This window comes from Poecile atricapillus, chromosome 4, assembly GCF_030490865.1.
Source record: "Poecile atricapillus isolate bPoeAtr1 chromosome 4, bPoeAtr1.hap1, whole genome shotgun sequence".
Classification (NCBI taxonomy): Eukaryota; Metazoa; Chordata; class Aves; order Passeriformes; family Paridae; genus Poecile; species Poecile atricapillus.
Genome location: NC_081252.1, coordinates 38,881,586 through 38,897,500, shown reverse-complemented (window position 1 = coordinate 38,897,500; position 15,915 = coordinate 38,881,586). Strand labels below are relative to the sequence as shown.

General features: G+C 39.2%; 1 protein-coding gene and 1 long non-coding RNA gene across 8 annotated transcripts; one reads left to right on the top strand and one right to left on the bottom strand.

Annotated features, from left to right (window-relative positions):
• Positions 1-1,601: 1,601 nt before the first annotated feature.
• Positions 1,602-9,490, bottom strand: LOC131579192 (uncharacterized). Its single transcript, XR_009277660.1, has 3 exons — positions 9,359-9,490; positions 2,225-2,302; positions 1,602-2,079 (listed from the first exon to the last, which is right to left on the bottom strand). It is a non-coding gene; the product is annotated as an uncharacterized LOC131579192 (long non-coding RNA).
• Positions 9,459-15,552, top strand: CBR4 (carbonyl reductase 4). 7 transcript variants are annotated; one of them, XM_058838788.1, is made up of 7 exons: positions 9,474-9,542; positions 9,998-10,143; positions 11,459-11,619; positions 12,164-12,284; positions 12,755-12,891; positions 13,495-13,629; positions 14,989-15,552. In XM_058838788.1, exons 3-7 carry the CDS (start codon positions 11,478-11,480, stop codon positions 15,165-15,167), a joined length of 714 nt encoding a protein of 237 aa, XP_058694771.1. In that variant the 5' UTR covers positions 9,474-9,542; positions 9,998-10,143; positions 11,459-11,477; the 3' UTR covers positions 15,168-15,552. The 7 variants fall into 7 exon arrangements, with proteins under 7 accessions (XP_058694769.1, XP_058694772.1, XP_058694774.1 ...); XM_058838792.1 differs by having other exon boundaries at positions 9,480-9,542; positions 11,478-11,619; XM_058838786.1 differs by lacking the exon at positions 9,998-10,143 and having other exon boundaries at positions 9,459-9,542.
• Positions 15,553-15,915: the final 363 nt, after the last annotated feature.

The window sequence follows — 15,915 nt, the reverse complement described above, 5'->3', positions numbered from 1 at the left end:
GACCAGGTTGGCTCAAAGCCCCATCCAGTCAGGCCTGGATTTTTAAAATTACTTTGGTTATATCTCAGAAAAAAAAGAAAACAAGACTCAAATTTCCTCGTAGTTTCACAAAACCTATGTCTGTAGGGTGCAAATAAAAAATATCCTGAAAATATTAGCTTCTATAGCTTTAAAAGCTTGATCCCTCCCTGGGATTCAATAGGCTCTATCTCTTCATTCGTGGTTGCCTTCATCAGAGGCTTAGCCAATTCCCCTAGTTCAGGAATCCATGGCCGACAAAATCCCACAGCTCCGAGATTAGTTCTGTGAATTCAAAGAAACAGTTAAAGCTATGAAGGATGTTGCAACTGGATGCAGCTTTACAGCCAAAATGAGTTATAAAACATTTTGCAGAGTACTGCTGCTAAAAATAGCTATGCATTGAGTTGAGAAAATGCAGAGAGGCTGGATAAGGTCAGTAAGTACATTACCCAGTTCTTACAGTGGAGGAAATTGACCTACCATTAGTCAACATGTCATTCAGTAGATGGTGTCCTGCTGTCTTCTGGATGAGGCCTTTCTTGTTTTTTTCTTCTTATCCCCTTTTGGTTATCTGTTGTGCTCCTCCCCTTTACTCCCTGGGCTCTTTTCTGCAGGACTGCAGCTTGTTCTTTTCTCTTGCATCAATGTCACCGGGCAATGGACCAACGTGTCATAAGTAGAATTGCTTAACATGTATTTATCAGATTGTTTATTTACATATATTTAACAGCTTTTGAACATAAATGCACAGTACCACAAAAAAACGCCTCTGTTTTTGCCAAGTGCTTGCATATTCCAGCAAATGACAGCCTGGCTGTTTTTAGTAAACTTCAATTAATTTATTTGAAAAATTATATGAAATACACAGGTAATATCAAACCTGGGTTGTTTTGGGATTTTTGAAAATCTTAAACACTTATATATTTTTGGAAACTACCCCAGCCTTTCCTAATCTACATCCTTTTAAGTTTCCCAAGAACAAAATTATTAACACCTCCTCTAATAAAAGAGAATGCCTTTCCAGATGGGATTTAAATCCTGTATCTATCCAGCAATTCGCTTTTTGCAGGTGCAGTCCTGCAAAAAAGGGCCTAAAAGGGCTTCCCCAGAAGATGACAATAAGTATGTAGTAGGAGAGTTTGCCTAGGGCTGTGCCAATATGGGAAGCTGACAGTCATCAGCCTAAATTAAAGATGGGTGACCTGACATTTGGAGGGGAAAAACGAAGTGATTTGGCAAGTCTTAAAAGAAACTTGTACCATGCCCTCTGATTCTCAGTTCATGGGGGCACCCTTCCCCTGAGGAACCTAAATATTCTATGGTGTTAACATTCCATTCCCCTGCTGGATTTTTTTCTCCTTCTTCATTTCACATGGAAAATAATTTTGGACCAAAAACTCCTGGGAACAGAAGCTGTCATCTCTCTCTATTCTCTGAAATGGCTGGCATAATCTTAGCTGTAGGAAATTAAATTGTAAACACATCCTTTTTTTCTTTTTTGTATCATCTCTAAATCTTTCCTTTCCTTTCCTTTCTTTTCCTTTTCCTTTTCTTTTCTTGTGGGCATCATGTGATGTTAGCTTCTTTAAACACTCATATTCCAATGGATTTAATGGGTGCTTGGGAGCCAGATGGCGTGCCATATTTTTTTTCAAAACATTTTAAAGCACATGACAGACAATTCATGTTGACAGGAGTGTTTCGCTGAGGTGTCTGTAAAGCAAATGTGTTACTTGTTACTATTAGAGCAGAATAATTGTTTATGAAATGCATCCTCAAATTCAACAATGATTCAGTGAAGTGAACAGAAATAAACTGTGCTATGTAAACACTGCACACTCTGCAGAGATGTTACCCACTTGTATAAGATAATTATAATCTGAGTGATGCAGTGTGGTATTACGCAATGACAGTCACTAGAGTCCAAATTCAGGCAATTTTGTATGAAAATCTCCAGTCTGTGAGCAGTATTAAGGAAAAGACTATGGCCAGGACAATAAAGGTTCCTCTTTTTCATGTTAGATGGAAAGAGAGACACATTCTTTCTTCTTTTATCTACTAGGAAGAGAGAAAACCAAAAAAGCATTATCCATATAGAAGGAAAATAGAGAAATTATGAGTTGAAGTTGCAGGTTCAGCTTAAAAAATCATGGCTAATGATCATTGTGCTACAGAAAGCCAGCCTGGAGCAGAAGCCAGATACCTGGTTTTGGGAAAATAGCAGGATCTCTGATAAATGCATGGTCTTCATGTATCCATCTTTTCTGGTTTAGCAGCTACACTGTGAAAATTAGGAGGTAAATGTTAGCTTGAATACTCTCTGAACCTCTGAACTTTTTTCTTTTAAAAAATGTTAAACATGGACAAATCTACTTGATTCCTGAATTTTATTCATTATTTTTTTCAGTGCTCTTAGTAACTGACATTTCTGGCAAATGTAGAGTTCCCTAAGAAAACAAACAAACAAAAACCAAACAAAACACACCAAACACAAAAAACACCCAAACCAACAAAACAAACCAACAAACCAAACAAACAAACAATGGTATACAAGTTTTACATCCATCAAAAAATCTTGTACGGGGAGTATTTCTTTTGTCAAGAGAAAAGAACATGATGTGTAGAAACTGGATAAAGAAAGGCTGAATTGTTACTGGAAGGAGAGCTTATCTACAGCAGGCTGGGGATAATCCACCCCTGCAATTTGCAGTATACAGTATATTCTCTATGTTCAGGACAGAAAAAGTACAGAAGGTTTAGGCAAGTGAAGATAAAACCATAGAAGTATATTTAAAATATATATCTAGGAATTATACACACACACACACATACATATATATATATATATATATATATATATAAATTTTTCCTGTTCTGGGAAAAAAGAAATCAAACCAGGCTCTTGTATTACCCCTACATCCGTATCAGCCTGTATTGTGTAGCTTTGAATCAGAATTTTTGTTCATCACTTTTGATGGTAAAATACACACCTTCTGGACTGATCTGAATTTCTCTTCCTCCCTTCTTCAACTGCAGTTCCTATAAAGTTAATATATAGCATTAATAACAAAATCACCTTCTGGAGTTTAGAGATGGTAGCCTGTGCAATCCTGGGTTTTTGCAAACCACACTATTAACTGTGTGTTGTTGGGCAGGAGTGGGTACCAGACCTCTTATGGGGAGCTCAGAAAATGTTTGACTTCTAGTAAAATCTCATGGTAAACTGTGATCTTATGAATCAAAACCTCTATGCGGGATGATTAAAAAAGCCCAGTTGTTGAAATAAGGTAGGTATGCATTTTATATAATCAAACATTACTTATATGACAGTCTGGTGTGAACAATAGCTATTTTTTTCCAAGGATGCTAATCTCTCCTGATAATTATTGAAAGAAATTATCCACTGTGATAGATAAATTAAAAAATGGTGTAAGCAATCATCTGAAAATATCTCTTTTCATCTTTAATTACCTAATTCTTACCTCATTAAACCAGCTGATTGGGTGTTATTATGATTGACTACTTTATTAGAAGGACATACAACAGTAAGGGCTTCTGTATGTCACAAGAAGATGAAGTCTCCAGCTGCTCAGTTAAGTACATGAGTGAGATGAAATGACAGCAAAGTATTTCCACAAGAAGATGTGATACAAAACCAGATTTATTTAGTACAATCTGATAGAGAAAATTGAATGTTGGGAGTTCCTTGAAAATTCTCTAAGCATTACTCTATGTATTCAGGCTGCAAAATGGTAACAAGCTGTAAAGAATATTGGTTTTGACATTTCCTATAATACTGGTGAAGATAAAGGAGGTGAGCAGTCTATGAGATGTGATTGATTGTCACTAGCACTCTCACAGTTGCCATTTATTACGAAGTGTGTTCGACAGTCATTGCTGGCAAATCATCAGCTGAAGTTTTGCCAGTGTTAAGTCCTTATGTTTAGGATCATAGCTATTTGCAATTATGGGGGGATGACTACACAGTCCCTTGACTTGTGCTTTCTGTCAGTAAGTGGATGTGCTACATTAAGTTGGTATTCCTGTACTCAGTAGATTTGTGCCTCATTAGGGCTACCCTTGAAAACACATTCATGGGCACATATTGAATGTATGCTAAAATAGGTGAGGCTATGAAAACAGTGCTTGTGGATGTGCCTTCAGTTTCCTGCTTTAAACAGCTTTTGCATTCTTCATAAATGTTATGCATGTCAAGGTAGGTGTTTGGGGGAATCACTGAAGTATTTCACTTCCATTGTATCTCAGATCTACTGTTTCCTGGGGGCTAATTAATGTGTATATGAAACAAAGAATTTGCTTTGGTTTGCTTTATGTAAGTCCTTAAAATTTCTCATGAGAAGGGAGGTGAAGGATTGACTCTTGTTACTTATTAACTATGTTTTTCTATTCCTCCAGCATAGGCCTTTAGCTGAATTTTCTTACCCTAATGAGTTCAGTCCAAATCACTTGGTCAAATCTTTCTGTATTTATTCCCCTGCTTCTTTGCCCACTTCTCCCAACACCCCACCTCCTTCCCCCTCCTCAACAAAGCAAAGAGTTTACTGACTGTAAATATGAGTAGATGCAGTAAACTTTCTTTTGGAAAAAGAGAGACTGCTGGACACTGCATCACAGGACCAAAGTGGACAACAGTTTGGATTTGCCCATACCATTGGTGGAGATTCAAAACCTGAGACTATGATTAGTGATGTATTATGGCAGGAAAACCTTGACACGTGCTCCATCATAACAGGAAGGAAATTTTGTCTGGTTAGACAAAACTTTTTTTCTGTTAATCCTAATGTTGAGAGCAGGTTTTTTTTATATTTTGGAGTGAAAACTTTTGCTGATGAATACTTCTCAAAAATACTCTATTTTTCACCAGCAATTTCAGTATTAGAGATTTTTACAAGGTAACTTAATTCTTGAAATTATTTGCTATGAATCTTACTTTGCAGCTTATATAAATATGTGGTGAATGGGAATATGGATGAGGCTATGAAAGGCAAAATGGGGAAGTTAAGGATGTTGTTCATATGTAAAATAAGAGCAAATTATGCAAGATCTTGAGTAGATGTTTATAAATGATTTTTATCTATTTTTAAGTTCCCAAGACTACTTCATTTAAGTATTGAGTATTTTAGATATAATTAAAAGTAAATTGCCTTTGAGAGAGCAGGAGGAGAGTTATTTACTCAGGAGTATTCAAACACTTCTGCAAAACTCTTAGATGTTATTATACCAGACTTCCAGTGATATTCTTAACACTTACGAAATATGCAATACACACACAAAAAATATCCTTTCTATACAAAATGGTCAGTGGAGACTTCTGGGAGTGATATGTCATTCCGTGGTGGTGTCAACTTTGACTGTTTTCTAGATTCCCTTGCTGGGAGATGCTGACTGCTTTGTACACTTTGTAGTTTTGAAAAACTGTCTGTCTAAGAGGTGCTGTACAGAAAGTCGTGAGTTCACCCCCTGGGTGGCTGAGCTGGTTATTTCTTCCTTGTTCCTAGTCCTGGCTTGGGACTTAGGAGCTAAACACTGATACATTCTGTGGCATACATATGGAGTGGGATGCCTGGAGGGAAGGAAGAGATTTCAGGACATGCTGAGATTCTAGATTTCATGTCTTTAGTCTAAAGTCCACTGATACACAGTAGGAGTGCCCAGTGTCTGTGAACAGGAGTTATGGACAGAGGCTGAATGTGCAACAAATGCTTCTTGAAGATAGTTTTGCAGGGGTGAGCGGTGTTGAGGTTGTTTTATTTTAACATGTCAGGTGCCTTGGGGCAGCACTGGAAGTGAGGCGTTCCATTTTAGCAGCAGATGAAGCAGCAATAATACACTCTCCTCTCTGTTCCCTTCATGGTGTGCCTGGCTTCTCACTGGGAGCAGCAGCCGTTCAGTGACCGTGCTAACTCAAACATGGGCCTCATGCTGACGTGTGAAATAGTCCTGGTCATAGTGGGAAAACCTGTTTAGCCAGGAGGATATGAAAACAGTAGGTAATTTGCCAAGGTTCTGATAGCTTTGTTTTGTTCTGGGTTTTGGTGCTGTGTTTTGTTTTTAGAGTTTTCACAGAGCTTTTATACTTGTCACAGAGGTACCAGAAAGAAATTTATTACGGGGAAGAAGTTTTCAATTTTTTAAAAGGCATGTAAATTGTATAAAACCACTTCATGTTGGCATGATAAAAGTTTGCTGTTATCACACAAGAACAAATATTGCAGAGATTTTGCATGGTCTAGAAAAACAAAACAGACTGCAGTGTCATAAAAAAAGACCACTTAAGAGAAAAAGTGTGACAGTATGGCCACTTAAATATCTGAACTGGTATGGTTGGGAAAAGTATGCCAAGTGGCAAAATCCTGGCAGGAGACGGGTGTTTTTTTCTGTCGTACAATTAGGCAGTTGGATTTTTCCTCAGCAGTTTATCTCAGCTTTGTGTCACTTGCCTAGAAGGCTGAGGCCATATCAAAGACATTTGGGAATTGCAACACGAAACTTGTTAGTTCTTGATTTATATATTTTGTATGCATGTATACAGCATATATATATAAATATGAAATTAGTAATTAGACTGGATTTTTCCCAAGGTAAATGACAAGTGAATTCCTGAAGAAAGGGGAACAAAAAGAGACAGCAGCCTCAGTGCTGAGCTGTCTAGGCAAAGTGGAAAATGATGAGGAGCCCTGAAATCTCACCTAAAATGAGCCATCTAGTCCAGTTACACCCTTTTTTTACAGGAAGAAATGCATGGCAGTGTGTTGACTGTGTGGCCTGGAACTGAGTTACCGTTTGACCTGGAAAGAAGGAAACCTCTTAAGCTCTTCCCTGGCTTAATTCTGTTCTGAGCTCAGGACTCCTGTATCCCAGATACATGCCCCCATCATCAGATCTGCTTAAGCTAGGGAGGTCATCTTTAATACACCAGTTGAAAAGCAAAATAGTTTCTTGAATGTTGATTTCAATTGATGCTTAATCCCCAAGGGTTTACATTTCTGGACTAGTAATCATCTGGCTTGAGTGTCAAATCTCCTTGGCCCACTTTAATTTTTTGTTCTCGTTCCTATAAACTGAAACCACTTCAGACCGATGGCTATGACAAGCTTGTTCAGTGGTGAAAAACTGAAGTTAGTGACCATGTTTGCAGTAAGGAAGGAGACTTGAAAGCAGCTTTCCTTGAAGCTGAGTGCTCCAAACAGCAGGCTTTTGTTTAAAACAGGACTGAGCACGTGTACAGCCAGTTCTCCAGTTGCTTTGTCCCAGGCCTTACACAAAACCCATGTAATGTAGGAGTTATGTTTTCACAAGCAGTACAGGGAAGAGTATGAAAATGCTGCTGGACGTTAGAGCAGCATTGCTCTTTTGCTTGTGACTCTTGGCAGAAATTTAAGAGGCCAGAGATTCAGGCACCACTGTGATTAATGATTAGACTCAAGTTCCTCTGTAAGTCTTGCCTTAAATCAAAACCCAGGAGGAATTTAAAATACCTGATAGAGGGGGCCTCACTTACAGTGGCCCCTATTTTGTGCTAGTCTGCTCTGATTTGCATTTTGTGCTTTTAGATACATTAAATACCCTTTCCTGTTTGAGAATATTCTGGTTTTTCCTATGTTAATAGAGAAATTTTTACTTGAAAGCAGTATCATGGATGTGTGGGAAAATGATTAAAATTTTTTTAAGGAATAAATAACTCTTAGAAGAGCATTTTTAATGCCTGAATGCTTTAGGCTTGAGGACAGACAGCTGCATCATTTTGTACGTCGTGGATAGGTTCCAAGTGTGTGTGTACATGGTCACACAGACATACAAGAATCATTAGCTTATATTTTCACATTAATAGTAAGCCAGGCATAATAATGACCAGTATTGAACTAGCTTTTACAGATCTGGTCACGATAGATGGAACAGGTCTATCAGATGAAGTTTTTGTATCAGCTACTGTTCCCCCAAAAGGGGAGGTAGTCATTATGACACTGATCTGTCTCTTGCACTCACTCCACTAGCTTTAATGGGAAATCAGTGTGAATAAACTGGCTCAGACAAACTCTGCTTAATCTGATCTCATGATTTAACCAGGCATCTGGAAAAAAAAGGCTAATGTCACTTTGGCCAAAGAACGAACACACATCTTGTTTTAAACACTAAGTTAATGAACAAGAATTAAATAGAATCTTGTCTGAACTTTTGAAAAGGATATTTTACTTTGTCAACTATAATACACTTTAAAACCCCCACACTAAACTCATGCTTACTCTGTGTCAGCAAAATCTTAACAGTACAGGACGGATTAGTCTTTCTTTAACTTTCTTACAAGGGTAGGTCAGCTGTATGGATATGGACACAGATCAGAAATAAGGTAAAGTCATAATTACTTATTTTATTTTTCACTTAAAATCTGCCTGCTGCTGTCCTCGTACAATACAATGCTCATATTTATTTTCTCTGTAGTATAAACATTTCAGAAAACATCACTAAGGACAATTTTTTGCCTTCTGTTACTTTGCTTATAAGCTTTACCTGAAAAAGCTGTCCTGGTCCTTAATTATGCTAGGTACCAGAAGTCTTGGTCAGAGACTATTCTGAGTCATAGTCTCATCTGTCAGTGCCTTTTCTTCTTAATCACTGGCACCTCCAGGATTTCAGAATATGTCATGTTCAGAAATGTCATAGTATCACAAAATCTCATTCACTCTTTGCTGCTTGCAATCTAAATATACTTCCTAAAAGAAACTAATTCTCATAATAGCTTTTCTTCAAAATTTTATTTTTCTTACAGATGTTCACCTGTTCACCAATGCCTAAATCTGTTTTTTCTTCTATACGTAAAGAATAATCTGTGGAAGAAGAATCCTACATGCATAGAACTAATGTTATTAAATTTTCTACAGTTCCCTGGAAACACTTATAATCTGAAATTCTTTAAAACACCTTTCAAGTCAAAAGCAAGAACTGTATGAAGTTACAATCCTACTTCGCTCATAGAAACTCCTGTAGGATTTCAACATATTACTCTGTGGAAACTAATTAACAATAATAGTAAAATTAGTATTTTTTTCTCAAAAAAATATCTGAATTGTACTCTCATACAAAATTGTGATGGCTTTTATTAATATTCTTCAGGGGACAAAATTTACTTAGTGTGTGTGACTTTAACACACTTGTGACTGCAGCACATCATCAGACATGGATCATAACTATGAAGAGCGCTACTGTTATAACAGACTAGTTTATTTGAATTAGTTTGATCGCATATCATGAAGTTTGCTTCGGTTCCTGAACAGCAGCTCTCACAGACGCTTCTGCATTTTGGCTTTATCCACCTTACCGCGGTTGAAAGCCCTGCGGGGACAGCCCCGGCCCGCGGCTCCTCTCCCGCCGGAGCGCGCGCCCGCCGGCCCCGCCGCTGACGTCACGCCGCTCCCCGTGACGCGTGCGCTGGCGCGGAGCGGAACCGGCCTGGCTGGGGAGGGAGCCGCGCTCCGTGAGGGAAGCGAGCCGGCGGCCGGGAGGTACCGGAGCGCACGTGGAACACGTCCTCCCGTTCTGCTCCTGTGCCCGCGGCGGGGCGGCAGGCGCACCCCGCGCCTGGCTCGGGGCGGGGGGGACGCGCAGGGACAGCACGGAGCTGCCGCGCTGCCACCGTGGCACCGGCGGCGCGCGCGGGTTGCGCGTCCCGGCGTCCCCCGCGGGCGCGGCCGGCGCCGCTTTCCCCTGTCTGAGGGCTCCACCTGCAGCCGGGCCCGAGCGGAGCCCGGCTCGGACGGAGCAGGGAAGGAGGGGGGCGCCGGGCTGGGCCGGGCACGGCTGCGGGAACCCCGCTCGCCCTTGCTTAAAGGTGCCATCCTTGGGCTGGCGGCCGAGCGCCGTGCGGGGGTGCCATTGGAGACCCGGGGTCACGCGTTAAATAACTCGCTCTGAAAGAAGAGCAGAGGTGATAAGAGGTGCCTGCATGTGCCTGTTCCAGATACAGCTGGTGTTCCCTTCCATTACTTATCCGGGAAGCAGCGGGCCCGTACTCCTGCAGCTTTTCTTTCCAAGCCACAGCTCCAGGCAGCCTGTGTGGCGTTTCGTGTTAAATGTGTTAAAGCAGACTGCATTACTGCGTCACAGGTAGGCCCTGTGCCCCAGCTGTGAATGCCTGCTTAATGCACAAGGGGCTTTCTCTGCTCTGAGAACTCGCCATGGAAAGCAGACGCGTGGGTTGGTTTCAGGCACTTGTGAACACTTCGTTAGGGAAAAGGTCAGACCGTCAGTTTGTTCAGACTCTGTCACAGAAGACCAAAAATTATCATGCCACTGTATGAGTTGGTGGTGGCCTGGTACACTTAGTACCTTGCGCTGTTCTGATTATGACTGATCCAGAAGGGTTTAATAGACCTCAGTGAGGCCAAGGATAAGGTCTAAGGACTCAGACACTCTCTAGTGAGGTATTGAATATCTTCCATATGTGTAGGAGTAACTGAATAGACCTGAAAGAGGATACAGATGGAGAGTGAAACAGTAAGGGGAAGGTATGAGGAGAAACACATAGAATTATCTAATCAGAAAACAAATTAAGAACAAAAGGAAGTACTTTCCCACAAATAATAAAACTTGTTGCCTCAGGGTGAAGACAGTATAATTGGGTTCAAAGAGGATTTATTCAAATGTATGGAAAAAAGATTCATTATCATTACTTGGATTCTGCCTCTGTCTCCTCAGGAAATCCCAAAACAGCTGACTGGTTTCTAGAGCGTACAGAATGAAAGATCATTCTGCAGAAGTACTTTCTTTGTGTACTCCATTCTAAACATCAAAACTAGCTACTTCAAAATCATTTCATATTTCAAAAAGCTTTTTTTCTTCCTTCGAAATCAGAAACAAAAAACCCTAGGCAAGTGGTAAAGCACAGCCTTACAGTATTAAACCCGTGTAGATGCTATAATTTCAAATTGTACTCAGCAACATTTGCACTGGTGGGGTCCAACACAGATACTTTGGATGGAGTGAGACCTTGAGGCTAAATGACTTCAGCACCTGCATAGTGGTTGTAAGAACAATATAATTACAGACAGTACATCAGCTTTGAAGAAGCAGCCGAAGGATACATTATAGACCTTTAGGTACATAGATCACATAATTCATCAATTGAATAAGAGTTACCATAACTCTAGTATAGGAATGAGGGATTATGTGCATGCTTTTATTTTTTTTACTGGTTCAGAAATACTTAAGAATTAACTTCCATTTGTAGAAGTGGTGTCTAATTTAGTTCAGCTGTTTATTTTGAATAAAAAAAGAATACAAATGAATGAATAAAAACCAAATTTCTAGTTCTATAACCTGCTATTACAGACTGCTGCAAACAGGTAAAGGCTGTGATGCTGACAAGAGCAGCAATTAATGTCTTCCTGTACTGGACATGAAGTTGATGGTTTATTTGCAGTTTGTGAATTATTTTGAAGATGGGCAAGGTCTGTGCTGTTTTTGGAGGATCCCGTGGGATAGGCAAAGCTGTGGCAGAGCTCCTGGCGCAGAAGGGCTGCCGCCTGGCCATCATTGCTAGGAACCTGGACGTGGCCCAGAGCACTGCCCGTAACCTTGGTGGTACGTATGCTGCTGTGCAGTTACCACCTCGCTGTCTGTGCTTAGGTGACTTGGGAAAATAGCGAGTCGTTAAAAACCCCTTGGTGTTAAACAAGATGAAAGGAAAATAAAGGCTGAGAAATATTAAAAACCAGCTATATTGGTGCAATCTTGTTTTCACAATAGTGGTTGAGAAAGTAGGTTGCCTATTTTATCTGGATGATGGGAATTTTAAGATGAATGGAATTGTTTGGGGTCACAATAGAGGTGGTGTGAATTGAGTCACCCTCAGCTCCTGAACCAGCCAGAACTGAGAACAGTCTCAGTTCACACTGAACTTCTCATTTCAAAAGGCAAAAAATCTAAAACAAGGAATCGTCACATAACTAATGTATACAATACTTGAAAATCATCTTTATTTAATTGTCTGGGGATTAAATAGGTTCCTTAAATTATAACTAGTTCAACATCTGTTTTGCAACTGAGTTGATACATTCTGAAGAAGGTTTATGAATTAAATACATCTTTTACTGTTTATTTTGACATTATATATATTTCAATACAGCAGGACATCTGGCATTTCGCTGTGATGTATCCAGTGAACAAGAAGTCCAAAAGACTTTTGAGGAGATGCAGAGGAATTTGGGTCCTATTAACTACATGGTTAATGCAGCTGGGATCAACAGGTTGGTTACTCCTTACAAGACTATAAGTAATTCTAGATGAAGGCAGCTCAACTGTAAGGTGCTCTGGCCCTTTGTACTTAGTAAGTGTTATTAATGAGCACATCTGAAAACAATATTAAGTGCTTGCCAATATTTTGTTCCTGATGGTAGTAAAATGCTAACAGATGATACAGCTTTCCCTGTATTTTCTGCAGTCTGAGTTCCCCCTCTATTCCTTCTTCCACTTTTCCCTCCAGAATGGTTCAAAACAGTGCTTGATACCACTCTGCAAAAGAGGCTCTGTGGCCAGAATCATGGCTAACTTTTTTTTTTTGGTATGTGTAGTTCTTGCAGTGTTGTCATTTTGAATGCTTGGATGTATGGAACCACATACAGCCCCATTAATATTCTGTGCAAGTGTCTTTTTTTATGAGTAAACATGATTGGGGGTTGTTCAGTGAATTCTTTGGGTTTTTTTGGTTGTTTATCAGGGATGGTTTGTTACTGAGAACCAAGACTGAAGATATGATAGCCCAGATTCACACTAACCTGTTGGGAACAATGTTGACATGCAAAGCTGCTGTAAAGGTCATGATTAAACAGCAGGGAGGTGCTATTGTCAATATAGGTAAGTTGCTTGTGTAAGCCAGTGGAATTCAGTGTACTAGTCTAGAAATGTTTAGCAGGTGTAACATATCACATTACTTGTTACAATTTACTTATTTTCCTTTTCCTTATATTTAGACATTCTGTATTTAGAATTCCTTTATGAATGCTTATTCTTTTGTGTAAATTCAGCAACTTCTAGATAGCTTTTTACAGGAATAAACACCTCAGAGTTGATATTTTATCGAAAAAAGAACTTTGCTATTCTTAACCAATTCTTCCAATGTCTAGATCTACCAGCTGCTGCCTATTAACTAAGGATTGATAGGTACAGTTAGTTTCTTCCTTTCTTTATTTAATCTGGGCTAGGATACCTTTTTTTAGAAAAGCCTTCATTTTACTCTTCTGGTGCCTGTCAGTCAACATAGATACATGGATTGCAGAAAAATCACAGCTAATTGGGAGATTTGCTTAACCTAGCAGGCTAAAGTGCATAAAGTTACGCAGGTTTTACTCTTTCCTTGTGATCTCATTTTTCATTCCAAGTTTAAAAGTAAAATGATAAAGCTATTAAAAAGTTTCAAGTTACCCATTTAATCTTCTCTTTGATGTTTCTTTATTTTAGGGAGTATTGTAGGACTTAAAGGCAACTCTGGTCAAAGTGTGTATAGTGCTACCAAAGCTGGAGTGGTTGGATTTTCACGCTCTCTTGCTAAAGAAGTAGCAAAAAAGCAAATTCGAGTCAATGTTGTTGCTCCAGGTTAGTTTTGAGGAATTCCTGCATCCTTTACTGTTGCAATTCATTAAGACTGTGGATATTCCTTGTACTCTGAAAGTAACTTAAGACAAATTTATTTTCCTCAGCTTTGTAAGTAAATATTTTTAATATCTTTTGTTCGTGCAAAGTATAATATATTCCTTTATAATGCCTTCAGTTTTTTTAAAGGAACACTGAGGAATTTTGAAGAGTGAATCTGCCTTTTCCTCTATCTGTTATGACATAATAAATGTCTTTTTTTTTCCTTTGTTCCTTCTTCAAAACTTGCTGTCCTTGCAGATGGAAGGATTAGATCTAAATAGAGACAGAGATCTACCCTTGCCACCAGCTAGAGAGTGCTTATTTTTTATTAGGGAAACATGGCAGAGCATGAGAAAGCTGTCATAAAAGCTGTCTCCCTGTCTCCCTGTAGTAAAAGGAATGAGTCCTGAAAGTTATTTCTGTGCATGAAGGCTGTTATTTCATAAGATGGTCTAGTTCAAGCAAACTGCCACCCTTAAGGGCAAATCCCTTCTGCATTTTCTGCATTTTTCCACTCATAACTGTATACACTGCTGTTCACCTTCTGCTGTCTCTGATGCCTTTCAGAATTCTACATGAACCTGTTCAGCTTGTGAACTAGGCAGGAAAAATACTTTTATTCTTTAGTGAGTTGAGCAGCTCATCCACAGCCATCATAAAGGGACAGAGTTTTACCATAGAAAGTAAAAGGGAGACTTTCCCTTCTTGATGGCAGCTAGACAGCAGGTGAGATCAGCTCTTTATAAAGCTGCAGCTTATGTGTAGAGTTGTGCAGCAGTGAAAAAGCCAACTCTCAGATAATGGAAAATTGTAAAAAGGTCCTTCAAAAATGTCAAGAAATGTTCTTCAAATGAGTGCTCTAATAGAAGCTATGCAAGCACTGCCCTAAGTTCTGAAATATAATGCGAACATTTTAAAGTCTGAGAGGGTTTCTTGCCAGACATTTTGCTTGTATTTTTATTGAGAACATTTTGGTGAAATGAGTATATTTTGTCTTTCAGAAAAATGATACCAAATACAGTTTATGGACTGAATTTTAGTTACCCTTTGTTTGGTTGTTTGGTTTTTTTAATGGACTTCTATAGATCTTTGCATTTTGATTGTTGCATCACTGCTTCCAAAACTGAAAGGTATTTTATTGGTTAGATAAAAAAGTGGTCTTGGCCATCAAATGATGTGGGCTGCTTTGTGAGACTTTGGAGAATGGTGGCTGGTGCTGAATCCTGGAAATAGATTTCACTTTGTAAAATTCAGTGGGAAATCCACTAGGTAAATTTAGTCGAAGGTTAGGTAACTCTTCATGTATCTCTCTGCTCTTAGGCTTTATTCACACAGAGATGACAGCTCATTTGGAAGAAGATCAGTTGAAGAAAGCAATTCTCCTTGGAAGATTTGGAGAGCCTCATGAAGTTGCACAAGCTGTTGTCTTTCTTCTAGAATCACCATATGTTACAGGGAGTGTTCTGGTTGTAGATGGAGGCTTGCAGCTTATGACCTAAGTAATACCTTGAAGAAATGACCACTTTAATGTCATGATGATAATATGTAAATATGTACTAAATAAAGGGAGAGGGTTGGAAATCGTTTGAAGATTGATGTACATAATTGACTTGGTCTTATTTAGTCAGAGGAGAAATTCGGCAGCAGCGAAGTACAACGTGTGTGTTTAGCTGCCTGAAAGAGTCTGTTTGGTATTACAAAGCCTGTGTATGAAACAATTTGAAAAAGATCTGGTTTTGATATGGTGATAGCTTTAATAATGTGCTGATACGTTTTTAAAACACCGTATTTTTATAAAGTCCTGTTTTCTAATTTGGGGTAAAATGAGATTTTATTTGAATTATCATGTTACACAAAGGTTAATAAAGTGCAGAGACATGTTTATTGGGTGGCAGGTATGATTGCATCAAGTCTTTCAAGTAGGGCAAAGATTGTGAACTGCATAGTTTTGCATTCTTATCAGTTAGTCCCTACAAAGTAGCAAGGAGTTTCCTTTGAGCTTTGTTTGTTTGTACCTAACACTACAAAGCTAGGAACTTCTGGATCTTCAGCATACCTGAATTACCTTTAGAAGATTTAATTATATGCAATGTGTTTTTATAAAGACAAAGCCTACTCAGTTCCATTCTTGAATGTAGGTACAGCACTCTCTCAATCCAGTGGCTGTTAAGTGTGCCCATCGAAGGACTGCTACAGGACTGGAGCTGCTAATCCTCTCATATTCTCAGCCTGAGCTGCACACACACT

What these genes read in the sequence shown, in the direction of transcription:
- CBR4 (XM_058838786.1), top strand. Translation starts at nt 11,478, where the DNA reads ATGGGCAAGGTCTGTGCTGTTTTTGGAGGATCCCGTGGGATAGGCAAA. An exon ending in AGGTGCTATTGTCAATATAG is followed by an intron (nt 12,892 to 13,494) that starts GTAAGTTGCTTG and finishes TCTTTATTTTAG; the next exon opens with GGAGTATTGTAGGACTTAAA. An exon ending in AGTCAATGTTGTTGCTCCAG is followed by an intron (nt 13,630 to 14,988) that starts GTTAGTTTTGAG and finishes CTCTGCTCTTAG; the next exon opens with GCTTTATTCACACAGAGATG.